This window comes from Hydra viridissima, unplaced genomic scaffold (genome assembly GCF_058129835.1).
Source record: "Hydra viridissima isolate aposymbiotic clone 2 unplaced genomic scaffold, HvirCarnegie_v1 scaffold_9, whole genome shotgun sequence".
NCBI lineage: Eukaryota > Metazoa > Cnidaria > Hydrozoa > Anthoathecata > Hydridae > Hydra > Hydra viridissima.
In genome coordinates this window covers 4,534,934-4,562,383 of record NW_028324308.1, presented here as the reverse complement: position 1 = coordinate 4,562,383, position 27,450 = coordinate 4,534,934, and the positions used below count along the sequence as shown (strand labels likewise).

Sequence of the window (27,450 nt, the reverse complement as noted above, 5' to 3'; positions counted from 1 at the left end):
TAAAAATAGTGATTAGTCACGGCAAGAGATAGTAGTGTTTTATTTTCTACACCGCAAATCTTTTTGCATGGTTTATTTTTAAATGAGTTCAAAAATTATAAAGTGCTTCAATTTTTAAATAATGGAAAATTTTTAAAAAACAAATCTTTTAGCCTATTTCTGACTTAAACGAAAATAAAATTTTTTATGAAGCATAAGGGAAAGGAGCGGTAAGTGTAAGAGCAGGATTAAAACAGATTCTTTAAAATTTAAGAGCATCTCATATGAAAAGAATTTATACATTTTAAAAAATAATAGTAATATCATGAAAGATAAATAACAGATCATTATTTTTTCGCCATATAATAGGATCTCTGATCCTTTTATGCCATTTTCTTTTGAATTGTTAGGAATAAAAAAAACGGTTGTATAACATGATAAAAACTGCCAGAATAAATATACATTTAAGACACTATTAAAACTGGGTGCTTTTTATTTTCATCAGAAAAGAACAACAAAAAAAAAAAAGAAAAAAAACTCGCAAACACCAATTTAAAATATAAAACGCGGAGTAAGGTCCAGATGAACAACTATAAAATGTTCTTTGAGAAATCATCACAAACTAATCTAATAGACGTCTAACAATTGATCTTATAGACTATTACTACTTCATTGACCAACAACAGGTGATCGTATTTTTCACAGTCCAAATTTATAAAAAACTTCATGAAATATATTACTACGATGTGTATAGTAATAATCTTGTGGACTGGTTAACTTTCAACGAAGTTGGCGAAACTTAATTGCAGAACCTTACATATTTGATGTTTCAGAGGAACCGACCGGTGAGTATAGGGTAAAGTGTAAAACAGGCGCAGGATCATCTGTTATTTTTATAACACTCCTGATATTCTTTTTAGCGCTGAAGGGTTCACCCTCATCCAAAGAGTTTTCTATACTGCTTTTTTTTTTACTAATTTTATAATTATTACAAGTTAGCGACTCTGTCAATTGGCAATTACTGGTCTGTTGCATTTTGAGCTGGCGTTCTCTTAGTCTATAGTCAACTTGCTCAGACACGGATGAAGGATAACTACTATCGAGCGAGAAGTTTGACGAGCTTACTTTGCGTCTTATTTCACGAAACGATACACGTTTTGCAGGTTGAAGTTCTCTACACAACGCCAGTAAAGTAATTACTCTTGGCTCAACTAAAAAGATAAATGAACGGGTAAACGATAAGATGACAGAGTGTTAATATTATTTGTGAACGATTTGATGGTATGAAAAAAAAAAAAAATAAACTTACTTGTACTGTTTTCTTTGTATATAGCGCGAAGTACTTTTGAGCTGCCAAATCTTTTAAATCGTTTTTCAGTATTTTCGTAAAACCATGACATAGTCTTTCGCTTTATTTCTCTAAAAAAAAAAAGTTAAAAGATGCATCATTTACATTCAACTTATTAAGTTAATAGATCTGGAGAAGGAGGGAGCCTTTACCTTCTCTTACAGCATAAGTAACAGATGTAAAACTCCTCCATCCCGTACTCTCCATTGTAAACAATTGTTTGCCTACATTTAGTGCAGCAGTAGTTTTCACACGATGCACACTCTTCTCCATTTATAAAGAAGCAGAAAGTGAACATATGTTTACCACATAAACAAAAGTCGTCATACGGAAAACGCTTTTTACGACTTATGTTGGCTAGAAGTATCGAACGTCGAAAGTCTTCTAAGTTTTTGTTTAGCTCACTAAGCAAAAATGAAAACAATTAAAACTATAAATGCTGATGCATGATGGTTATGCTAAGAGGACGATGATAATTATTGAAGAAGATTTAGATTGGTAGAAGATAGTGGTTTAGAATGGTAGCAGAATGGTTAAAAAGCAAAAAGATCGGAAACTTTTTGAAAACAATCCGTAAAAATCAAAGATAACAGTAACTTGGCAAGAGTTCAGATTACAGAAATGTTTGTCATGAGTTCAGATTCGTAATTTGTTTGTTTTGTTATTTTTTTTTAGGCCCTCATTTTTTCCGCTCACTGTTTTGTAAGCTTTAAATTGGAGAGCAAGCATTAAACTTTTTTAAAAAAAATTAAAAATTTTCCTCTGAAATGCGGTTAGTTGGATGAAAAAATGAAAATCGTTTTTAAGTCTCCCGCATAATTCATGTTTGAAAATAGTGTGGGTGTTACAGAAAAATAGTTAACAAAGGGTAACGGTATAAAAAAAAATGTTAAAAGACTATAATCGGGACACTTCAGCAATTAATCGTATACAGAATAAGTGGATTTATTTATACAAATAAAATTTAAGAATAGCAATTCAAAAGCCGTTAAAAGGGCTTACGAGTTGCTTTACATCAAAACGAAATTTTTTGAGTAAAAAAAAAATTGTGTACGAAACCTTTGGTGCTTACCTAACTCGTTCAGCTTCAGTTTTTCTAACTAAAATATCCTTTCCGATAACATTTATTATATGACTACATTCATCTTGTGTCAGTCGAGAAACATCAACATGTCGTGAGCAATCAGGCATTCTTGATTCTCTAAATAACCATTCTTACCAGATTTATTAAATTATTTCGTCTGCTCATGTTTTACTCTATTAAACATTTTTAAAACATTAAAACAAAAAAGAAAAAAAAACCTTTTTCTTCGATTTCCTGATTACTACACACTTTTCATTATGTGTCCATATTAAATAAACAGTAACTTTAACAACAAATAACCAGTAATTCCACGCCAAAATAAAATTTTAAATTTTTAAGTGATAAATTAATGCGTTCATACCTATATTGTGCGTTTGTGTTTATTTATTCTAAAAACTGAGCTTTGCAAAACTTCTCTTCAAACACACCGAGTTTTGTTTTTGTAAAAGAAACGCTTTATAGCGCTAATATCCGACACTTTTGTAGTGCTATTTGTGTTTTAAATGAATGAAATTAATTACCAAAGTTACAGCTTTTATTTTTCTAAATATGACGATAATGGACAAGTATTATTTAGTAAAAGTGCAGAATGATTTTTGTAGGTTTTGCTCAGTAAATCTTTAAATTATTTACACGGAGATGAACTAAAGAGATCATTTTTATCTTGAACACTTTATGCAAAAACTGCAGCATATATACAAAGATGTTTATTTGGTACATATAACTTAAATAGGTAATCTAAATCAACTAACGATAAAACCGAACAAAACTACGAAAACTTACACAGTGTTTTTCCGTAACATTTCTTGTCGGAATTTTAAAAAAAAAATTATTGACAAGTAGATGAAATCTTCATGTAAACACTTTTCAGTTTTGGATTTAACTAATGGTAATTGCGCGATAAAAATGCATAAAACATTTAAATAGAAATTAGATCTTTGTATTATCCGGTTGAACTATTGTTTCAGATGAAATTCTTTTTTTAAAAATATTGTCTGCTCCGATGTAAGACATTAGAGGAAGGAATTGTTTCGTAATGAGAGAGTGATTTAGTCCAACTTAACAAATAATTCATTCCGTTGAATGTAAAAAACGCTGAAAAAAATTGTTCAATTAAGTTCCTACTGCTAGCTAGCTACGTTAAGTGTTTACGTAGCTGAGATGTTTTTGTTGAAATTATATAAGATTACTAGTAATGGCAAATACGAGTCATTCAATACATTTTAATATGCAAACACGTATCCATATGACGGTAAAAGTATATCTGATCTTTTTTTGGTTCTGAAATATTTATTATTCCACTATCACTACTTTCAGAAAGAATATTTTCTGGCAATTAATATTCTGACATTTGAAATAATGAGACCAACATTAAAAAACATTGCGGACTAAAAGAAGAAAACGTCTAAACATTCGTAAACTTTCAATTGCTTTTTTTTTTAAATATTTGCTTAATGATTGGAAAGAAATATTAATGCCTCTTTGGATTTCCAAAAAGACTAAATTTAAAAAAACTTAATAACGATTTGAATGCGTTAGAAAAGGTTGCCAAAGGTTGCCGAAAATGCTTTAAAAAATTTTTTTTTCAAATCATACAAATATTTTCTCAGTGTCACTTCCGGACTTATTCCAAATGGGAATATCGTCCGGAAGTGACACTAAGAAAACTTTTTAATACTACAAAAGAAAAAAAGAAAAATCCAAGTTAGCCTTATTTAATGAAGCTATTGCAACTAGCAGTAATAATGAATTTTTACCACTTATAAAACTTTTTTCTGACACTTAAATTTATTTTCTTGTGCTCACTTGTTTTCAACCTATGCTGGTTTCCCTCTTCCCTCCCCCTCCTTACTGCCCATCCACCTGCCTCTCATTTAAAATAATGTATCTATGAGCACCTTTGAAATTTGGCAAGTTTTAATGGGATAGTTAAATGTATATCGACAAACTGAAAATATGAAAAATTAAAAAAAGTTACATAATGTCATGATTATTCGTAATCAATTGAGTCATTTGAGTATTTGAAGTGTATAGTTTATACATTGTTTTATATTATGACAAAATTATATAAATTGTTGACCAATCAGAAAACAGATTTTTTTTTTTTTTTTTTTTTTTAGATTTTTAACCAGAATCAAATTTTTTTCAAATACAATTTCTTTGTCTTAATCAAACAATTAGGAGACCAATTGCCTACATCATATTACGGCTTTTTAGTAATACACAAAGCTTTTTTTGTAATTATTTGGCAGCATCAAAGTTCAAAAATGTCACAAACCGAAAGAATAGAATACCGATGTTACAATTTCAATTTGAATAGGTTTTAAAATTCAAAACTTAACATCAGCGTCAGCTTTGTTTAAAATGAATCTCATAGTTCAAAGTTTTTATGAAAGTTAGTGCAATGTTTGACAAGTCATTATGAAGAGGTTGAACCGACATTAAAAAAAGTCGGAATGAAGAGGTTGAACTAACATAAAGAGTTGAAATGGGAAGGTTGAACCAACATTAAAAATTAACCTTAATTTGAAGTTGGATTTTTAAAGTTTTAACGGCGATTAATTAAAAGTAGTAACGGTTGCGTTTTTTTTTTTTATTATAAAAAATTTCCCATTCAAAAGAAAACTTTTTATTCTTTTGAGTTTATTGACTGTTGCCGCAATACTGATTCATAAAATAATCACGCCTTTATGTTATTTACTCCGTGTTTAAGGAAATGACCTCGATTATTGCTACCACTTTTCATTAGCATGCAGTCTTGTTAAGAGTGTATGATATCATGTGAGAAATAAAACATTTTTATAGTTTAGAATCAATTAGCCACAATCGGTAAAATTGAAATAGCGGTGTTTAAAAAAGAATAAACAGCAGGTTAGGTGTCAGTTATTTTTTTGATTTATCTTTAAAAAAAACCTAAGCAATATAACGTTTGTAATTCTTTAAGCGACGCCAAAAACCTTCCAGTTAATATTTGGTTAAACTCAGATTTTTTTGCGTGAGTAAGAAAAATGGAAATCATGAAAGGATATTGTAAACGATTTACTATATCTTATATATATATATATATATATATATATATATATATATATATATATATATATATATATATATATATATATATATATATATATATATATATATATATATATATATATATTGTGTATGTGTGTGTGTATAAGTGCACGATGAATGGAGGCACCAAAATGAAATGCTAAATATCATCTCCTAGTTGTTATGTGTAGTCAGCGCAAAATGTTTATTTTGAAAGTAATCAAACACAGATTGAACGCAGTTGGAGGTCTTTTGTCAAAAAAGTTCCAATAAAAAGGCATTAAATCAATCCCTTGTGAATTCAATTTCATTTATAAATTTTTAAAAAAGGTTTTTGGAAAAGCACTCTTGCTATAAAGCTTTGTTATAAAGTCAGGTTGAAAGTTGCTTGAAGTAATAAAACTTAACAGAGAACATCTTAAGAAAAAGAAATGTCCTATGTAAATAGATAAAGATAATTATTACGTTGGTTCCCGTTTGGATAAAAAGCATTAAATTGTGTGAATAGGTATCTTAATACGAAACATATAAGAAAAGTTGACATACTTACATTTGAAAGTAGAGTGGAAAAGTGAGAAGACAATTTTTCTAAAGCTCACACGAAAGTCTTTCAACAAGAAGAAGAATAACCACAACAGTACCAAAACCACTCTTGATAACCCCAGCAACCTCAATAACACCAACTACGTTTATAACCTTGAAAACACCAGTAACAACATCTCATATTAAACAATGAACCGCTTTAAATCAAAGTGAAAATTAGCTAATAAAAAGAGTTTTGCGGTTGGCAAATTCTTACTGTAAAGCCCGAGGTGTTTCTGTGGCTTTTATCGCTTTGTGATTTATTTACTTAGATTTGCAGAGAAATTTTTCCAAAGAAAAGCGCATTATTTTAAGTTTGTTTTCTATTTTATAAAATCAGCTGAAAAAATAAATTATGAACAATGTCTTTGTTCTCCGAAAGTAATTCTGACGTTCTTCATCTAAAACACATTCGGGTTTTCTATTGTACTTTTTCTCCACAGACACCACCAAATGTAAAAACGCTTAAATCCAAATTGGTGAAAAAAAAAATTTAGCTACGAAAGAAACCTACCAGAAACACTTAAATATTAGAGTCTTTTTTATTGCTATATTTTTAATTTACTTAACTTATCAGAGAAATTGTAAAAAACCTTTCATTAAGTTTTACTAACCCAAAGAACAAAAGCTTCTACGCATCTGCCAGTTTTTCTGAGTAATATCAACAAGAACTGACTAAGCGAAATTTGCAGGAGATTATTTTTAAGATATGATGTCACTAATGATGCTGATGATGATTAAAATAAAATGAAAATCAAATTTATCGTTTAACAAAATGCGTAACTCCTTAAATATCTAACCCTCCCCATAGTCACTGTCAGTCCGATACCATTAAACCATCTCAGTCTCATACCTATCAAACGAAATCAACGTAAACAAAAAAGTTGTTCACATCTATTCATTTGATTGTTAAAGAGAGGTTATTATCGGGTTACAGGCGTTCTACTATTCACAAGAACATCCCTTTTTATATTAAAGTTTGATTTGAAAATTATTATTTTTTGTTATTCCACCTGGGTTGTTAATGTGACGAAAATATTTTTGGAGAAACTGGTACAAATGAAAACGCTATTTAGAAACTTGCTTTTTTTTATATCAGCAATATCAATATCATTATACCAGCAATGCGATCGTGGTTGGATAGTTGATTGAATTGATAGAGAAACCCCGCACTTAACAAGCTTTAGACTTTTTTGCAATTGATTTTATTAATCAAACAGTTTGTCTTACATTGAAACTACTCGTTCAACCAAACCTGTTTTATAAACTAAAAAACCATCGTCTACAAAAATATCAGTTGAAAAGGCAGAAAATATTTTAACACGTATTGCAGGTATAAAAAACAAAACAAGATCTCTTCATATTATCACTCAATATTTTTTAAAAACAATACCTTCGCTTTGTAATATTCCTCTGTAGTATCGCTTAACGGTATCTGATTAAATAATTGTTTTATAATTCATCACGTTATAAATTAACCTTTGTTAGTTCTTAAGAAAAAAACAACCATAAATTAGATACACGACAGTTCTTTTTTTTTCCCCTAATTGCTGTTTAATAGCAATTATGGTGTCTCGAAAATCTCATTTAGTAAAAAAATTTTGTGATGTGAAATTCATTTTTTACATACATGCATAACAAAAAAAAATTTTGAAAAAAAGTGCCTTACTCTTTAGTACTGTATCTCCAGATCTTTACTTCAATAAAGTTTACACGGTTGACTTTTAAATGCAAAAATGTTTCAAGACAAATTATTTTCAATTTATTACAAGTTAAGCCACAATTAACCCGGAAAATAACTTGAAGAAATAAAATAAAAACGCAAGATTATTCCGGCAAACTTTTCTCTTCTATTTTTAACCTAAAATGTTTTTTACAACGACATCCCGCTGAATTTTTCTGGTTAACACAAACATAAAATGTTTTTTTTAATTCTCACTGTTAATCTATTATCCACACAGAAGAATTGAAAAAAGTGAATTTCTCTATAAACCTTATTTTTCTCTATTTACACTTTACCAATTCGTTAGGTTGAAAATTGACTGACTGGACAATTACTTACAATGCAAATGTATTAATGCCAGAGAATTGAAGTTGATTTTAATAACTCAAAGAACTCCTTAAGTAAAAAAAAACAACGTGTAAAATATTAGTTCGTGTATAACCAAACCCACACCGAGTACTTGAACAAATCTCACCGAACTTATATTTAAAGAGATCTGAATGTGTGTAATCCTATTCGAATGTTATTTTTCAAAAGTTTATTTCCCTTATCGTTAGAATAAAAAAATTGGATGTGGAAATTTTACTTTGAAAATAATTACGGTTTGTAATTTTTTTGTTGTTTTAATTTTACATAATATTTTTATAAGTAATTTCATGAACCATTAATAAAATGTAATTTCAGTAACCGTTACACACGGAAATACTAATCAATAAACAAAGAAGAAAAAGTTGCTAGGCAACTTAACTTAACCAAAAATGTTCATATTTATCCCACTTCCTCATTGTTGATTGATTTCAAAGCACCATACACATGATAAAATATGCTTGCTACTACATTTCAAAATTCTTCTTTCTGTTTCAGCGTATTTAAATTCATACATTCGGCGTATTTAGTTAAATTTGCACAAGTTTAAAGCCGATATATGTAGATTTTAGCGATCCCTATCTGATATTTTAAACGAAGCGTTCAGCTCCATGTTTTAGCTATAGTCACTGAAATCTTTACAGAAGTATTATGGATACAAAATTTATTACATTGTTCATAAACTAACTAATATCACTTATAGTGTTCATTAAACCAAAAATACAATGGTTTTAATTTCAAAACTTAAAAGCCTTTCAACTTTTTAAGTTATTGTATCGCGTTCTAGTAAAGAAAAGAATGTCTTTTTTCTTCCATAGGAAAATTCTGACAACGTTTCGACATGGTGACCGTAAGCTTAATGAAGACGATGATGTGTATCTCGTGCCAGACATCTCTCTTTTGACGATAAAGAAATGTTTTTACTTAATAGTTTTCTAACCTGGCGAGGAAGCAAAGCCTGATCAACATCGGGCTTGCTCTCCTGTAAACGGTCATCAGGAATTCTACCCGAACGAAAGAGTACTTATCTACTTTCTGAAAGGGAGGTCTGGGACGATGTTACAGAGTAAGCGTGTATGTCAGCAATGCAACAATGCAAGAGGACAATAGATCACAATAGTTTTCTTCCTTTAAACTATCTATTTCAATTGTTCCAATAATGTTCGATCAAATTATCTAATTCAATGGTTCCAATAATGTCCGATCAAATTAGGTATTTTGAATAACCACAATTGGTATTTGTGAAAGTCACTTCAACACAATACTTCGACACAATACTCCGACACAATACTCCGACATTTCGGACAGTTATTATAGTGTGTTTTGGGTCATTATCTTGGTGATAGATTCATCCAAACTGCATTTTATGCTCGATATGTGGAAGCTTTTCCTTAACAATTTCCATTTGCATAATCAATATCCGCCAATACGTTAAAATCAAAGATCATCTCGTGATTGAAGCAATTCCAAACTATTACTTTTGCTCCACCATTCTTAACAATCGGAAGTTGATACTAAATTACTTATCTACAGAACGTCGAACAAATTTTATTCCATCAGATCTAAACAGCATAAACAATACAAAATACATTTGATAATTTATATATGGAGAGGTTATTGAAAAACTCAAAATTAAAAAGTCTTGCAGAATCAAATTAAAAAATAATGCTATCAGTAAATTTAAGGAAATTAGATCCTTAAATGTACTGATAGCATTATTTTTTAAGTGTAATCCTCTGTCTGTAATCCTCTATTGTAATCCTCTCTCTCGATTTCAAATACTTTACAGCTTTGCAAATATTCTATGATCTTAGGGATTAAAAGAACTGATTAAAACAAGTTCTGCAAAATCAGCAATTGGTAATATTCTGATATAACATAACATGACACTAATTGCCCATAATATAATGAAACAAAGTTTTTTATTTAACAAACTCTATGCACCTTGATTTTTTTTTCTTCCAGAAAATGTCAAAAACAGGTATCACCAAATATGGTACAATTTTTATACAAATTATATGTTTACCAATGGGGTATCTAGAATTTGAATAGAGTAGAAAGACGGTTATTAAAAACAATTATGCTAACTTATGCAAAACAATATATAATACATCTGGGTTTTAATAACAATGGTGCTAAAACTTATCAAATAAAATACATAAAAAGTTGCAGCTATATATTGTTTCTGTTTTAATATTTAAGCACAGTCAACATGACACAGCCTTGATAAGTGAGATAATTTAACATAAAATGTGTCTCTAATTCTATTAACTATTTCTATACCAACAACCTTTTTGTAAGTCTCTCCAAAAAGTTGAGACACTTGAAATTGAGTAATACATTTTCAAAATGGCTTCGCATCCGTTTATCACAGACAGTTTTATATTTAAAACAGTGTTATATTTTTTTGGTGAAATACGCCTAGCTAATAATCCCCAAAATTATGTTCACAGATGTTAAGTCAAAAGAGCTATGATTATTCCCTATAAAAGTTTTGATAATAGTTTTTTTCTTTTCAATTTGTATCTAATCAATTTTTTAAACTCTTTTACTTTTTATGAAACAATCTTAAATTTTAAGTTAAAAATTTCTAGCCGAGTTTTATAGTAATGTTATATAGTATACAAATATAAGTTATATTGTGTAAAACAAACATTTCACTATTTCCAAATTTAACTGTAAAAAAAAAAACTGAGACAAAATGTTTTGTAAACTTTAGCTATTCTTCCCCATCCCCACCACCACCCATCCTACCCATCTCACCCTACGTCATTCCCACCCAACGTCACCCCCCCCCCCCCAAAAAAAAAAAGTTTCCAATGTTTGTTTCTATTTTACACCACAAACAAGATTCTAGCTGAAATGAAAAATCTTCTCCTGGTTAGGCATTAGATTTATCTATTTCTGGTACGGCTTTGGTATCATTTTTGGCATTCCTGATGCAGGTACCATCCACTTTGATCTTATTAATTGCACATTTACAACATTTGCAACATCAGTTTTTTCCAATCCCAAAAACTATTGCTACAACTGAGTTTCAGAGATAACGCCATTCAAATTTTTTTTATTAGTCTCACAAGTTTAGCAAATAAGTTAGGTTATGAAAAAAAAGTATATATCCAGCTGGAAGACAAATCAACCAAGGAAAGAATAACACCGTGAACAAAAGATCCTCTTTATTGGATTGTTACTTGAAAATTCTGATTCTTATGGGATTGAGAACGAAAATGGTGATTAAATAACAAAAAGAGAAGATTCTAGTAAGTTTAACTTGATATCATATCTCATGTTTCACTAAAGAAAATCAAAATCAACGCTAAATTTGTTAAGCAATTTATTTTTCCCTAAAAATTAAAGGTGTGGGTAATTATGAATTTTTGATTTTCTTTTTTAATCATGAAGATTTTTCGTATTTTTTTTTAACCACAAAAACGTTTTCGAAGAACGATTATTTTTAAGTTTACAAAGTTCGTTGTTACAAAGACGTAATTTTATAAGATTGACCCCTGAATTCATCTCAGTAAACAATGGCGGATATTGCTGCGACTTCAATCATCACTTCGTATAACTACACCATTCCAAGAGTTGGCGAAAAAATCTTTAAAGAAGAATGTGTATACTGCTTCGATACCGCGGTTAGCTTTGAAGGTTTTATATTATTTAAGAATAATATTCTCAGAAATCAACTAATCTACTAACATGGTTAGCTTAATTACAAAGAGTAGATGCTACAAACCTAATTAAAAACAGTTATTTTTGAGGCAAATATTATTTTACTATTGTTATTTACATATGTATGTATATATGCATACATATGTAAATATATGTGCATGTATTTACCAAAATTATATATATATATATATATATATATATATATATATATATATATATATATATATATATATATATATATATATATATATATATATATAATTTTGGTAAATACAAGATAAAGGTATGGTAAATCAAGATAAAGATGATACAAGTGGAATAAATGCAAGTTAGAGAAAGTATTCTTACTTTTTTTTATTTCACTATAGATATCAGATGGAGGAATATATGTTTGTTTATCAACACTTTGGTCTACTTGTAGAAAACACCTGCACCTCCATGTGAGAAAAAAAGAAAAATTTGTTTTTCTCCATTTAAAGAAAGTTGAGGTAAGTTTTTTATGTTAATATAGTTAAGAAAATTAAAATTTTTGAAATTAAACTAATTGCTAAACATAATATGTATATTTTAGAAAAAATTTAAAAGCAAGATATTATTCATATTAAAAAGATATGTAAAAACATCAATTAAGTTTACTGATTTCCATTATACAGCTGTATTTATATATTATATCTTTATATCTCTATCAGTAAAACTCATTGATTTCTGTAGGTTTTACAAATCTGTGATCCTTTCATTTTCATATAGAAAAGAAAGAATGGTGGAACCTTATTTTAGTGTAGCTAGGATTTCATTATACAAATTCAGAAAAGTTAGACAATATTGGTATTAACAGATACTTGTTTTAGCTTTAATTGAAGATATCTCAAAACATAGTAGAAAACTATTGACACCACAACTATTGAAAGTGGAAAAAAAAGATATTTATTAGCTACAATAATTTTATTGCTAAAGGGTACAGGTCTGAGCATATAAAAGAGTTCTAAAATTTTTCCTGCACAAACAAAAGTGTTATTTCAAGTTTCAAGTGAACCATTTGAAATTGTATCAATTTATTTAAAAATATAATTTAAATTTTCATTATAAATATTGATAGATGTTTGTAAGGTATATGTAAGCTTCTATAGAAAAAAGTAGGTTTTTTTTAAAAAAAATTGCTATTAGCAGTTATTTTGGATTTTAGAAATTTTTGAGAACTTCTTTCATAACACAGTTAGATTAAGCAAAAAATTACTACCAGCAGTTATTTTAGATTTTAGAAATTTTTGAGAAAAATTCCATAACAACCAAAAAGATTTTTTTTTTTTATTTCAGATTGTTAAAGTTAATGAAAGTTGCTCTCCTGAAAAGAAACCAACAAAACTTGCAATAGGTAAAAAATTCAAATGTGGATTAATGTTTGGTTATGAGTTTTCTAATTACATTGGTAAAAAAAGTGACATTTTTTGCCTCCTTATTTAATCACTTGTCTTTATAACATTCAAATGTACTCATAGTTTTGTCACCATGTCAATTTATTGAGTAAACTGCACTATTTTTTATGTATTTTTTTAAAGCAAAAGGATTTATTGCATCTAACATTATTATCTCTATAGTTTCTTAATTGTAGATCTTTGATAAACTTCTTTAAATTATTACTTGTAGTTTTCCTTCTTTTTCTTTTCCTAAATATTTTCTAATAACTTCTTTGACTGCATTCCAAACTCTTTTCTCTTCTTGTGTCAGTTGATTTTAATGTTTGAGTTTTTGTAATTTGGAAACCAGGAGTTTTGCTTTGCTCTTTATAAGATTCAGATCTCTGATGAGATCCTTAAAGTTGTTTGGAATAATAAAATGTGTTCTTTTGTTTAAGGTATTCACACTCTTCATTACCATATGAAAGCCTATCAATTGAATCAATATTTTCATATTCATCTAATTAAAATGTCTTTAAAGAAATATGGTAGACTTCACTATAAAACACTGAATGATGATTAAATAATGAATCTTATGTTGGTTTTTTCAAAAAAAGTTCCTTAATATTGGGTAAATAAAAGTGACAATTAGTATATTATCCATTGGTGTGTGTTAAATAATTGGTTTCCCAAATGGCATTGAAGGTTAAATGTTGTAAAAACCATTTTCAGAAGCTCATAGTGCAAAAATAAAGTTTCCGTGATTATGTTAAGAGCTGTGAATGTCTTTTTCTGACTAAAACATATCTATTCAGCAATGTATAACAACTTATCAAAAATATAGATAAAGTTGTGTTATTTAACTTTTAATACTTTTTTTAGAGAAGAAAATTTATTTTTATTAGGTGTATCAAATATCAACTTTTATTTAAACTTATTGTATAAATATTTTGCAACTTCTAATTTTAGCTCTGTTAAGTCTGTTTTGTTTGAAAAATTTTAGCATAAAAATTATCTTTTTTTTTTTTTTTTTTTTTTGTTAAAAAGGTGTGGAGGGTGGATTCGATGTGAACCAAGACAAGGTTCTATTCTATTTTAATACTTTGAAGTTATACTCTCATTTATATTTATTTAAATTGTTAATTATTAAATAGTTTAACCATTTAATTTATAGTTAAGATATTATTTTGTTAATTTATCAAACTTATTTTTATAGTTGCTTATCTCATCTCATCAAATTTAACTTTCAGATTTGTTTTATTTTATTCTGTTTAAAAAAAGTCACAAAGTTCTTGATTATTTTTTTAAAGATTTTATATTCCATTCAAGATAGAATATGAAGATGTCAATAGTCTTGTTTTAACTGACTCTGTTGGAACTGAAATAAAACGTTGGAAAGTTCCTGATGCAACACTACCATTAAATGTATGTTTGGATATTGTTTCTTAAGATTGAATGTTATATTTCAAGCTGTTTATTCATTTATTTACTTATAATTTTTTTTTAAGTAATCCTGGATTAACTTAAAAAGAGTTAGGTTGGGAAATGATAAAAGATATGAAGCAAAACTAAATATTTCATTGTATTACTGTTTTAGTTGTTGTTTTTCTTGTTAGTTTTGTCGTTATTTTTGTTGTTGTTTTTGTTGTTGCTTTTGTTGTTATTTTTGTTGATGTTTCTGATGTTATTTTTGTTGTTATTTTTTAAAACAATTAGACAACAATTAACAATATAGTATTATAAAAAAAACAAAAGCCATAAACTTTTACAATTTTAAAAATTGTTGTTCTTTTTCTTTTTGTCATGAAATGTATTTTTAATGTTATTTTAGCTATTAAATTAGACTTTTTGCTTATATATACACATAAACATACAATAAAATGTTGCACAGTTACATTTTTAATAAATACATGATCAAACTTACTCATCAATATAAAAAAAGAGAGAGACATTTGTGTTTATTTTAATCAGTTACTTTAAAATGTTATTTGTAATCTGCTTGTAAATAATTCAACTTTCTTTTGTATGAAACTAAATTTGTTTTTGATATATTTTAGGCTCAGCTCTCAGTAGCAGCAGTTCTGTCACAACAAGGAGCTTCTACTCAGGACACTATAAATGCTTGGCAAGAAAAACGAAATGTTTCAAAACATGCCATGGATTTGAAGCAGCTTGAAAATGGTGTGAAGATTCTGCCAAGGTATAAAAAAATAATCCTTAAATTAGGATTTTTACCGTCCAAAAAAACGTTTTTTAAAAAAATTTAGTAGCAAAAACTTTGTGAGAAAGAAAAATTTTGTATCCTCAGTTCAGGTGTGAGAGTATTCAGTGATAAGTATAAAAACTTTAGCAGCATATTGTGAGAACTCAAACCAAGAAATGTGCAGGAGTATTCAGTGATAAGTATAAGGTGTAAACCCAATTTCTTATAATACTTATTAAATATTTTTATTCTGTAAAAAAATACTCAGTGGTTTTTCTTCATCAACATTACCAAGTGCGTTTATTACTTTACTATTGTTGTTGTAAAGCATTTTTATTATCTTTCATCAACTTGCCAGGAATGACTTAGAGTGAAAACAGAGAAAGTCCAAAATTTTCCTTTTGAAAAAGTACTTTTTTAATATAAAGTTTATGTAAAAAGTCTCCTAAATGTTTAAGAAAAGAAATACACTGCATTAGAACCTAGATTGTTTTGGTATTCAAGCTAAAAGTTGGCCATCTTTGGTCAAGAGAAATCTGTAAAGTTTCTTAGAGCTTTTGCAATGTGAAAACATGCCCTACAATTAGTTTTTTACATTTAAAGAAAATATTGTGCTTTTCAACATCAGAACTTTTCAAATGTTTTTTTATAACACTCCTCAACTTAAGGATACTTCTCTGGAGTTTTTGCTTAAGTATTTTTTAACTAGTCGGATTTATTGCAGAGTAAAGATATATTCTAGGTTTTTGCAAAGCGACAAAATAGAGAACATACAAGGTCTCTGGATTAATATGAGCATTAACAAGCATTATTCAACTTTGGGACACTTTAAAATTAGTTTTAAAAAACACTTGTTCTTCTTAAAATTAAATTAAGATTTGGGACTGTTGATGCAAAAGCTTTAGGTTGTCACTCCTTTTTAAAAAATTGTTTGGTAAAAAAAGTGTTTTGAACTGATATTTTTAAAGTTCAAGTTGTTATTGGGTCATTCCATGCCAAGTGGTGCAAATTTTAATGAGGTCCCTCATGGACCATCTCAGATTTTATTGAAATTTTTTGATTTTGTACATATATATGTTAAAAGCATGTTTTGAAAATTTTAGATCAATATCTAATATGGTTCTTGAGAAAACGCTATTTAAGTAGTGGGCTATTTTGCATAAAATTTCACTCTACAAGAAAAAAGGGTTTTTTCATCATTTTTAACAGCCAATAACTTTTGAACAAGTTAGTTTTATACTTCAATTATTATAAGATAGCAAGTGTGCTGTGGATACTTTGAAAAAAGAAAAAAATATTAGTTCTGGCATCTTAACTTTTTCCATAATGGCGGGCTAAAGTTGATTTTTTTGTTTTAAGAATAAGTTTTTTTGTGATTTTTTGTGATTTTTAAGATCTTAATCTTAAAAACTAGTTACAAAGTTAATACAAATCAAATTGCTTGCTGATCTACATGTGGTGGATAAACATTTTTAAAAAAATCAGTTGATTAAAGAGCTGCATTCAAAAGTTATAGGTCTCCAAAATGAGTCAGATCGAGATTTTCGTAAAATTGATCTGTGATGCAAAGCATCTGTTACCTAAGATGGCACTTTTTTTTTTTTTATAAAATTTTTTATACGCATCAATTAAAGACTGTTAATTAATAAAAACCAAAAAAATTAATGGGCGCTTATTTATAACCCCCAAAAGGTAGTCTCTAAAAGTCAGGTAAATTTTCCATAAAAAATTATTACTTTTTAAAAGTTTAGTTATTGTTTCATTTAATTCTATATTACTAGTATGTCAATCTAAAAAGTACTAATAAAACCAAATAAATTGTTGTATTTTAGAACTAATTAATAAAAAGTAATATGCCTGAGCTTTCTACTTGCTGTATTGGTAAAGCATTAAATGAACAGTGCTATCTATCTAATAAAAGTAAACGCTACCAAGAACTGTCTAAACTAAACCAAGAGCTTATTTCTTTGAGAAGCAAAATAAATCCCATAGATTTTATTTGTAGCTATCACGAGAAAGTTTACTTGTCGAGGTATGAGAATGAACATCGCAGGTATTGTTGTAATCCGTTGAACAAGCACGCAAAAAATGTGAAAAGTAAGTTTCAATATTTAATATCTTAATTTAATAAAAATACCTTAATAACACTAAATAAATAAAAAAAAAAATATTTAATAATTATTTCCGTTATTTTTTAGATTCTCTTAGAGTTATCAGTCTTTCATATGCCAAAGATTTTGGTTTAATACCTGGTCAAAAAATTTGCACTAGTTGCAGAAAAGTTCTGAATTGCAAACATAATACAAAAGAAAATGAACTCCAAGAAAAAGAAATTTATGTTGACAACCATACATTAAAAGAAGATCTTAATTCAAGTATTGCAAGTTTTGGATGCTCACCTCTAAAACTTGTTTCAAAAAAAGATAGAGTTGCATATGGAAAGCGTAAAATTGATAGCATAAGAGCTCATACACAAAAGGCTGTTGCCAATGTGCTAGGTATAGAAATAGCTGCACTTTGTGAAATTGAATCACCCTCAAAAAAAGTTTTTTTTTACTTCAAAAAGATCTGTAGTACAAGCCAGAAAATTAAGTAAAAAAAGTGGAATACTATCAAAACCTTCTCCAAAATCGGGTAGAAAACTAAGCGAAGATGTAATTACAGAGGTTGTTCATTTCTACGAATGCGATGAATATTCAAGGGTTTGTCCAGGAAAAAAAGAGTTTGTTTCAGTTAAAGTAGATAGTAAAAAGCAACATATCCAAAAGCGCCTTCTACTAGTCAATATGAAAGAGCTACATATTGAGTTTAAAAAGAAATATAATTATCTTAAAGTTTGTTTTTTTTGTTTGTTTTTCATTAAAAAAATTATTGTATTATAAAGAGGGGAGGGGACAGAGGGGAGGGGACTTTATCTATTGGGATTTAAAAGTTCTTTATCTAAAGGGATTAAAAGGCTTTAAGCATTGATATTTTTTAATTGATATTTCATAATAAATAACATTATATAATTCAATGCATTTATTATGTCAATTTTAGAATTTTATGGAAAATTTACCTGACTTTTAGAGACTACCTTTTGGGGGTTATAAATAAGCGCCCATTAATTTTTTTGGTTTTTATTAATTAACAGTCTTTAATTGATGCGTATAAAAAATTTTATAAAAAAAAAAAAAGTGCCATCTTAGGTAACAGATGCTTTGCATCACAGGTCAATTTTACGAAAATCTCGATCTGACTCATTTTGGAGACCTATAACTTTTGAATGCAGCTCTTTAATCAACTGATTTTTTTAAAAATGTTTATCCACCACATGTAGATCAGCAAGCAATTTGATTTGTATTAACTTTGTAACTAGTTTTTAAGATTAAGATCTTAAAAATCACAAAAAATCACAAAAAAACTTATTCTTAAAACAAAAAAATCAACTTTAGCCCGCCATTATGGAAAAAGTTAAGATGCCAGAACTAATATTTTTTTCTTTTTTCAAAGTATCCACAGCACACTTGCTATCTTATAATAATTGAAGTATAAAACTAACTTGTTCAAAAGTTATTGGCTGTTAAAAATGATGAAAAAACCCTTTTTTCTTGTAGAGTGAAATTTTATGCAAAATAGCCCACTACTTAAATAGCGTTTTCTCAAGAACCATATTAGATATTGATCTAAAATTTTCAAACATGCTTTTAACATATATATGTACAAAATCAAAAAATTTCAATAAAATCTGAGATGGTCCATAAGGGACCTTTGCACCACTTGGCATGGAATGACCCTATTAGAGAGCTTTAATTATTGAAATTCTTCGGATAAGTTTAATTAATCAGCCCATGGTTGGAATGCTATTTCTTTACTTAATTTTATTTCTTGTCTTTTTAAGAGATTTTCTGATGTTAAAACTATAGATAGAGCTTTTTAATTTTAAGGTTGCAGTGTACAGTAAGTCAACAGGTAGACTGTGGACACTTTTATTGAAGCAATAATTTTTTTTTTGAACAAAAGATGATTGTGTTCTTTGGCATTATAACTAACCCAGAAATAAGTTTTTTTTTATTTTTTAAATTTTTCCGAAATCAGAAATGCACAGGCCAATTTAGCTATAATGCCATCAAAATTGAATAAAGTTGTCAAAGCTGTAGAAAATTAAATTAAAAGTCTTAAACAGGTCAATACTTGATTTATATTAATTGTAATTACTTCAGAATTCGCATAATGTAATTAGCACTTGAAACCTGAAAACCTGAAAACACAATTTGACCAAAAAACAAAAAAAATCATAAATTTTACATCTTCCTGTTTTGTGTCATGAAATATAGTACGCAAATAGGCTCTCACGCATAAATGTCTAAATAAAAATCAATTTCTACATCTTTTTTTAATTACAACCTTGTCTTGATCATGATAGAAAACATGGTTTAAAAATTGAAAAAATATGAATAATGCCTTCTACCAGTCAAGATTTATTGTATAGGTACCACTGCAGGTATTTGAAAACTGTCATGTCAAGTTAACTTTTTTTTTCTAAATGATTTTTTATTTTTTCTAAATGATTTTTTATTTACTTTTTTAACTAGATGTTTATAAGCTTCAGATAAATTTTTCAAATTAAGCATTTATTTCATATTCGTTTTCCTTATGGAAAACAAATATGAAAAAAATTTTAAGATTTCTCAGACTTTTGAGATCTCACTTTGAGGATTTTGAGTTCTCATTTTGAGGTTTCAAAAAGTCTGAGGAGTCTTAAACATTTGTAGGTAAGATTTGTATTTGGAGAGCATTGGCTGGTTGAATCTGTTCTGATAAGTTTTCTCCTTTTATTATTGTTAAATGATCAATCCAAATATGTTCATCAGTTTTATGAATTATAAATCTCACACATCAATATCTCCTTTATCATTATTTCATATCACAGCCTCAGTGGTAGTTCAAATCTTAATTTACTCATATTAAAGATGACCTTTTTCTTTAACATCAATGTGGTGTAGGAATTTTTAGAAAAAAATTTCTTGTCTTAACAAAGTTTTAATGTTCTTTTTATCAGCTTTCTCAATGAAACATCGGAGCTCATTTATTATAGTTACATCTTGGTACTCATTTGATCCTAACCCCCTGCTTATTTCTTCAAGTTTAAGTCTCCATTGCAATTTTTCACTCTATGTCAACTGAACTTCCTTTTGTTCAAGTTCATAATGTTCTTAGTGGATCTGGTTACTATCTCTTCTGAGCTTATGTTACTATCTCTTCTGAGCTTATGTTACTATCTCTTCTGAGCTTATGTTACTATCTCTTCTGAGCTTATGTTACTATCTCTTCTGAGCTTATGTTACTATCTCTTCTGAGCTTATGTTACTATCTCTTCTGAGCTTATGTTACTATCTCTTCTGAGCTTATGTTACTATCTTTTCTGAGCTTATGTTATTGGCTTTAAACAGTTTTATTTCCTTTGGCTGCTGATAAGGAAGCTAAATGACCAAACCCAAGCCAAGTACTACTCACAATTTAGATTCTCTATTGGCAGATTTTTTATTTCTTCTGGTTTTTAATTTGAGGAGTTGAGTTACTCTTGGTTTAAAGACTAATTCTACTTTGCACATTGTATTTCAATACTCTTAGCCCTTTTATTATGCATCATTTGTATAAAATATTTGAACCTAAGTGACTGAATGATGTTTGGCTCTCCGTGTTAACATGTTTTCTATAGCATACTCTTAACTCTAAATATGGAGTTTTAACTGAGTTTTAAGAAAAAATAATAATAACATTGTCTGGATTTAAGTTTTTTTTTTTTTTTTAGCTAACTTTACAGTGTGAAACCTAAGAAGGAGCTGTACATTGTATAGATGTATATATCTTATATACATCAATTTTTGTTCAGCATTGTTTTTAAAATTTCAAAAAAATCTTTTCTATAGCCCATTCCTATTGTTATTACAAAGCTAAAAGTTATTAAGTTTTAGTTTTTAGAGCTATGAAATTATTACTAAATTAACCTTAAAGCAATAATGAGAAATAAAAAAGTATATATTAATTTTTTTCAATGTAATAGAAAAAACCTTTGTACTATTACTATTATATAATTATTCACTATCTCCAGTAATTCACCATCTGCAGCTGCTTACAATTTGTACTCCTGTTTCATTCAGCTAAAATGAAAAAATATTAAAAAAACAAAAATTTACCCTGCTGTCCAAACTTTCACTTTTGTAGTGTTTAAGTTAAAGAAATAAGTTCCACTATATTGAAATAAAAAATTCAGAAATTTAAAAAAACTGTAATTCATTGGTTTTTTGTTTTTTTAGAGGATGGAAGTGTGCTCAATGTAATTTGACAACTAATCTGTGGTTAAATCTAACTGATGGAACAATCTTATGTGGAAGAAAATACTTTGATGGTATCTTACATTTGTTAAAAATCAAAGACTACTTTTGAGAAAAATGGAATTTTCTGTTTGAAGATTTCAGTAGTTTTTAATATTAATTATTTTTAAATACCTCAATAGTGCCCTGATAACTGCAGTTTTGAAAAAAGATAGACACTAGTACATGATGAAGAGTGTGCAAATACAAAAATTTATGAAATTAGACATCTATGATTTTTCATGTCTAGTTTTTAATTTGTATCTTCATTATTATATGCTTATTATATTATAAACTAGTATATGATAAAGAGTGTGCAAATACAAAAATTTATGAAATTGGACATCTATGATTTTTCATGTCTAGTTTTTAATTTGTATCTTCATTATTATATGCTTCATTATTATATGCTTTCTTTTTATCTTTACAAATATTTTTTTAAAATCTGATGGAATCTACAAACCAAATACAATAACTGTTTTACAAACACCTTTTAGGTATTTTCTACTTCATTCTTTTAAACTTTTGAAAAATAGACTTATACTTAAAATTTGCTAATATTTCCTTCTTATAAGTTAAATTTAAAGACTCATCTTGTCTTTCAGTTTGCTTTGGTTTTGATTTTATAAATTAGCTTTTCTAATTTTCTATCCTACCTTTCTTAAAAAAGGAGATGTGTTATTCATCAGGTCCTTTTTTCCATTATCTTCTTTCTACCTTATTAACATGTATTTTATTGAAATACTTCATTAGTAAGTTTAGTCTAATTTTGTTCTATATGACTTGTCTTTTTTTAAATTATGTTAATATGTGTCTGCTATGGTAGAATTATGCTCTACAAGAAACAATATGTAACTCATTATTTTTTCAAAATCATAGAAAGAAAAAAAATATCAATACTGAGACATTTGATTAGCTTAAAACCTTTTTTATTGATTTCTATGCAAACATGGTTTTTAACTTTAAGATCTCTAGACAGATAAACCTTTCAGCTCTATCATTTATCATTTATGAGCTTCATAGCAAACATGTTTAAATGTCTGAGTTTTAAAATGGTCACTTTGGTTGTAAGTATTTTTCTGAAGGCATTTTGTTTTTTATTACCAAAACCTGTTGTTTTTTTTCCTTAGCAGCGGGTTGATTTAGTATCTTCTCTAATAAAATGACAATAAGCAGACAGTATTATCAGCTTATATTTCATATTTTAGAATATCTGAGTTCATCAGTTCTAGTAATGTCAGCTTTTTAGCAAATGATAATGTAAAATAACCAATTTCTATATCAGTCTTAGGATAAGATAAATCAAAATTTGCTGAAGTTTGTTGACATAGAGCTCTTATACTTTTAAATCAGCAAAACCTTTGGTGAGATAAGTTTTTAATCATACATAAATTTGTTACTTAAAACTTGTTAAAAAGAGAAGTTTTAAAAATGATTTTAATTGGATAACAATTCTGTCCGATGTTTTCAAAGGTTGAAAAAAAGTAGATTTGAAAAAAAAAAATTTACTCTAAATGACTGACAGAAGTTTGTACTTAATTTGTTAAAAGTTGAAAAACCAAATGCTGAATTACGATGTTATACATCAGATATTACTGATCCAAGATTTGAATTGCACTGACAAACAATTCCACTCAAAGCACATTTAGAGTTTCTTGAAAAATTTTATAAAAAGAATGTAGAATTTTTCAATTGTAAAATTCAAGTTATCTATTAAGACGTTTATTAAAAAATTTTTTTTGGCTTAGATATATATTTGCTAATTTTTGGTGCTAATTTATTTTTTTTGGTAATTGTTATTGTCCATTCAATGTGGTTTTTAGGTTCAGGGGGTAACAACCATGCTGCAGATTATTTTAAGCAAACAGGGTACCCTTTAGCTGTGAAACTTGGAACAATAACTGCTGAAGGTGGAGATGTATATTCATATGATGAGGATGATATGGTGGAAGATCCAAAGCTATCTCAGCATTTACTCCATTTTGGTATAAATGTTAAGCAATTAGAAAAAGTAAGTAAAAATATTTAAAACAATAAATTGCTTTTTTAATTATTTTGGTGAAATAATATAAAGTACACTGATTGTATTTTCTTAACATTGGATTGGTGAGTTTGCTTGTTTCATGCTGTAAAACTCTCATTTTTTCTATACCCAATAATTTTTAGACAGATAAATCCATGACTGAACTTGAAATTGAAGCAAATCTATCATTGAAAGCTGAATGGGATGCAATACAAGAATCTGGAAAAAAACTAATACCACTATATGGACCAGGCTACACTGGACTGATAAATTTAGGAAATAGGTAAGTGTATGCTAAATAATTTTATCTTGCAAAATCATATAAATTTCAGTATTTTAGCATTTAGTTTTCACTGTTTTCTAGTTGCTACATGAATTCGGTTATGCAAGTGTTATTTTCTATAAAGGAGTTCCAAGATACATTTGTTTTTCCATCTGAGCAGATATTCGAATCATCTCAAGCTATACCCCCATTAGACTTGCATGTTCAGCTTGCAAAACTTGGAGCGGGTTTATTTAGTGGTACTTACTCACAGCCTCAATATAACAACCAAGATCAGTTGGTGATCAATTTTTTAATTTTCCACTTTTATTTTTTGTGAAAACATTTATTTGACATTTTACATTTTTTTAACTTTTTATAGCTCCATTTATTTGAAGTTATCTTTTTTCTCTTAGATTACAATATAAGTGTCTTAATTATATTTGATTTAAACTTGTTTAACTTATTAAATTCGTTCTTGTAAGGGTGTGCGACCTCAGATGCTAAAAGCATTGATTGGACAAGGGCATCCAGAGTTTTCTACAAACCATCAACAAGATGCTCATGAGTTTTTGTTGCACTTGTTAGATAAAATTGAGAAAATTCAATTAACGCCATTGCATAAGTTATTTAGCTTTCAAGTAATTTTTTTTAAAATTTTGTTGTTACATATATATTTATTTGTAAATGATTTTTTCTTAATTTTCTTGTTTCTCTTATTTTAAATGGTTATAATGTAATTTTAGTTTGAAGAACGATTGCAATGCATGCAGAGTAATAAGGTTTCCTACTCCAAGAGAACTGATATGGTGCTAAGTCTTCCTATTGCACTTAATGCAGCCACTAATAGAGGTCTTAATTAAAGCTTTTTCACTAATGTCAGAGATTTCATCTTGTTCATGTTGTTTTTGCATTAATTTGGAATTTTAAAAAGGATTCTTAATAACAATTTTAATTCTATTAGAAAATCTTTATGACAATTGTTTTTGTTTATTCTTGGTTTAATATAGATGAGTTTGAAAAATTTGAAGCAAAATACAAAGAAGCAAAAGAGAAAAAAATATATATTAATCCCCAGTCCATTGTTAGACTTAAAGTGCCAATGGCTGCTTGTTTGGATAATTTTATTGCTGATGACATCATTGAAGAATATTACAGTTCTGCAGTGAAGGCTAAGAGTGTTGCCAAGAAGTATATTTCAAATTTTATGCTTCTTGTTTATAAATTAGATTTTTTATTACATTCAATAAAATTTTGTAGTTTCATTGATATTTATCTGTAAAAACTAACTGAATTTGACTACATTAATTTGTCTATTAGAACAATAAGGTTTGCTACCTTCCCTGAATACTTAGTAGTGCAACTTAAGAAGTTTACAGCTGGTGACGATTGGATGCCGCAAAAACTTGGTAAGTAAAAAAAAAACTTAAAGTTTGCTAAAGAATTGTGATACCAAAAATGCTGACCACAATTTTTGTATATTTAAGCATTTACTTTTTTATGCAGATGTATTGGTAGATGTTCTTGAAGAGCTTGACTTAAATCATCTTCGAAGTACTGGCTTACAACCTGGCGAACAACTGCTTCCTTCAGAAGAACTAGCTACTCAAGGTTGTTAATTTTAGTTTTTATGCATTTTGTTTTTTCTTTTTTGCTGTTAGCTTATATCTTAAGACAAGTTTTATTTTAAGTTAAGTTTTTGCAGTAAGGGTAATTTTTGAGCATTAATTACCTAAGTGAATATTTGCTCAATTTTAGAAGAACCATGTGTTAATCAAGAGTATGTTAGCCAACTAATGGATATGGGTTTTTCATTTGAGGTTTGCAAAAAAGCTGTAATTAAAACTAATAATCAAGGTAAGGATATGGGTTTTTCATTTGAGGTTTGCAAAAAAGCTGTAATTAAAACTAATCAAGGTAAGGATGCTCTAATTGTTGTGTTGAAAGTTTCCTCATTGAAAAAAGTAGATAACATCGTTTAAAACTATTTTCTTGAAACTTGGAGTTTTAATTCAATAGAATTTTATCTATTTATTTTTCTTCTCTTTTGGGAAGGGAGGTGGGAGCTTTTATTGCTATTTTTTTTTAAATGAAGGTATTGAGGCTGCTATGAATTGGGTTTTTGAGCATTCGCAAGATCCCGATTTTGAGTTACCTGCTCTTCCCGCAACTGTAAATCCTTCGCATTCATCTTCTTTGGATCCGTCTGCAATTGATTTAATTGTCTCAATGGGGTTTGGAAAAGACCTAGCTATGTTAGCATTGAAAAAAAATGTAAGTTCTTCTTCCCGGTGGATTTATTTTTAACTTTCATCAAAACAAATGGATATATTTTCTATATATTTAATCATGTAATCAAGTAGGTACGAGGGGTGATATAAAGACTATTTTCTAAAGATCTTTGAGTTCCTGAGTATATTTCAAGGCAAAAAGATATTAGTGAATATGCCAGCTATCTTTTATATTTTTGCGATTTGTTTGGTTTTTTTTAGCAAAATAATATTGAAGCTGCCACAGAATGGATATTCTCACAAGGAGATGATATTAACATAATGCAAGATAATGACCAAATTACGCTAGTTGAATGTGACTCTAATGTTGTTGATGGAAATGGAAGTGAGTTAAAGTTCCGGATTTATTAGAATCATTCATAAACGTTTTTTACCTTATAAATATGTTTTTTTAAGATTTAACTCTTTGTCGAAGCCTAAGATAAAATGTTAACTTATTATTAAGAAGCTTGCATTTTTTTTTTTTTTTTTTTACTACAGAGTACAAATTATTCGGGTTTATTAGCCATATGGGGACATCAACTTCTTGCGGTCACTATGTTTGTCATATTTTTAAAGATGGCAGGTACGATTTTTTTTAAATTTTGTTCAAATTTCTATTAAACTCTGATAATGGGTGCTGTAACGATCTTTTGTTTTTTAGATGGGTGGTATATAACGATAGGAAAGTTGCGATTTCTGAAAATCCTCCCAAAGATTTAGCATATTTATATTTTTATAAACGACTAACAAATATATAGTTTAATCATTCAATTTATAATAATTATATTTTTTAAGTAAAACTAGTTAAGAATATTTCTGTTGGAACTCTTTTTTTACGCTTTACTATGGATAAAATGGTTCCTCGTTATGTTATGATAGAAAACTTTTAGCATTTATGATTAATAAAACTTCCATTTCTGGAAATTATTTTTTCTCCGAAGATTTGCATTAACATCTGCATGGTCTTTTGGGCTCAGTGAGTAGTAGTCCCATTTTGCTGCCATCACATTTTAGGTGTGTTCTCAACAACAAAATTTCTTGATATTTGGCGATATCTTTCGACGTTAATCGTGACTGTTTTCCCATTATCATCATTGAACAAGCCGGACTAAGCATCATTTCTGATGGTATTCA

The 27,450-nt window shown here is 28.1% G+C and overlaps 2 protein-coding genes and 1 pseudogene across 16 annotated transcripts; 2 read left to right on the top strand and 1 right to left on the bottom strand.

The window, feature by feature from the left end:
- Positions 1-454: 454 nt before the first annotated feature.
- Positions 455-6,487, bottom strand: LOC145185696 (synaptotagmin-like protein 4). 5 transcript variants are annotated; one of them, XM_090098807.1, is made up of 6 exons: positions 6,262-6,487; positions 6,013-6,158; positions 2,400-2,528; positions 1,480-1,731; positions 1,289-1,398; positions 455-1,190 (listed from the first exon to the last, which is right to left on the bottom strand). In XM_090098807.1, exons 3-6 carry the CDS (start codon positions 2,516-2,518, stop codon positions 793-795), a joined length of 879 nt encoding a protein of 292 aa, XP_089954933.1. In that variant the 5' UTR covers positions 2,519-2,528; positions 6,013-6,158; positions 6,262-6,487; the 3' UTR covers positions 455-792. The 5 variants fall into 5 exon arrangements, with proteins under 5 accessions (XP_089954933.1, XP_089954932.1, XP_079917808.2 ...); XM_090098806.1 differs by having other exon boundaries at positions 6,013-6,487; XM_080061682.2 differs by lacking the exons at positions 6,013-6,158; positions 6,262-6,487 and adding an exon at positions 3,195-3,579.
- Positions 6,488-10,525: 4,038 nt separating this feature from the next.
- Positions 10,526-27,240, top strand: LOC145185304 (ubiquitin carboxyl-terminal hydrolase 5-like). Of its 10 annotated transcripts, none has more exons than XM_090098768.1 (21): positions 10,526-11,393; positions 11,655-11,768; positions 12,174-12,293; positions 13,120-13,177; positions 14,247-14,281; positions 14,529-14,624; positions 15,257-15,399; positions 21,702-21,793; positions 23,582-23,769; positions 23,925-24,064; positions 24,146-24,344; positions 24,529-24,684; positions 24,790-24,895; positions 25,054-25,234; positions 25,364-25,452; positions 25,550-25,654; positions 25,802-25,900; positions 26,139-26,317; positions 26,536-26,659; positions 26,815-26,899; positions 26,978-27,240. In XM_090098768.1, the coding sequence occupies exons 2-21, from the start codon at positions 11,661-11,663 to the stop codon at positions 27,072-27,074; spliced, it is 2,400 nt and encodes a 799-aa protein (XP_089954894.1). In that variant the 5' UTR covers positions 10,526-11,393; positions 11,655-11,660; the 3' UTR covers positions 27,075-27,240. The 10 variants fall into 10 exon arrangements, with proteins under 10 accessions (XP_089954894.1, XP_089954897.1, XP_089954891.1 ...); XM_090098771.1 differs by having other exon boundaries at positions 10,960-11,393; positions 11,593-11,768; positions 14,533-14,624; XM_090098765.1 differs by having other exon boundaries at positions 10,960-11,393; positions 11,593-11,768.
- Positions 16,825-19,744, top strand: LOC149883661 (uncharacterized; annotated as a pseudogene). The gene is made up of 2 exons (XR_016455936.1): positions 16,825-17,499; positions 17,601-19,744. The product of XR_016455936.1 is annotated as an uncharacterized LOC149883661 (transcript).
- Positions 27,241-27,450: the final 210 nt, after the last annotated feature.

Excerpts from the sequence above, each read along its gene's own strand:
- LOC145185696 (XM_080061682.2), bottom strand. The coding sequence starts at position 3,214 with ATGTTACGGAAAAACACTGT. Across the intron at positions 1,732-2,399 it reads ACTGAAGCTGAACGAGTTAG|TGAGCTAAACAAAAACTTAG; the intron begins GTAAGCACCAAA and ends ATTTTTGCTTAG. Across the intron at positions 1,399-1,479 it reads TACTTATGCTGTAAGAGAAG|AGAAATAAAGCGAAAGACTA; the intron begins GTAAAGGCTCCC and ends TTTTTTTTTTAG.
- LOC145185304 (XM_090098768.1), top strand. The coding sequence starts at position 11,661 with ATGGCGGATATTGCTGCGACTTCAATCATCACTTCGTATAACTACACC. Across the intron at positions 15,400-21,701 it reads GGTGTGAAGATTCTGCCAAG|AGGATGGAAGTGTGCTCAAT; the intron begins GTATAAAAAAAT and ends TTGTTTTTTTAG. Across the intron at positions 24,896-25,053 it reads TAATGCAGCCACTAATAGAG|ATGAGTTTGAAAAATTTGAA; the intron begins GTCTTAATTAAA and ends GGTTTAATATAG.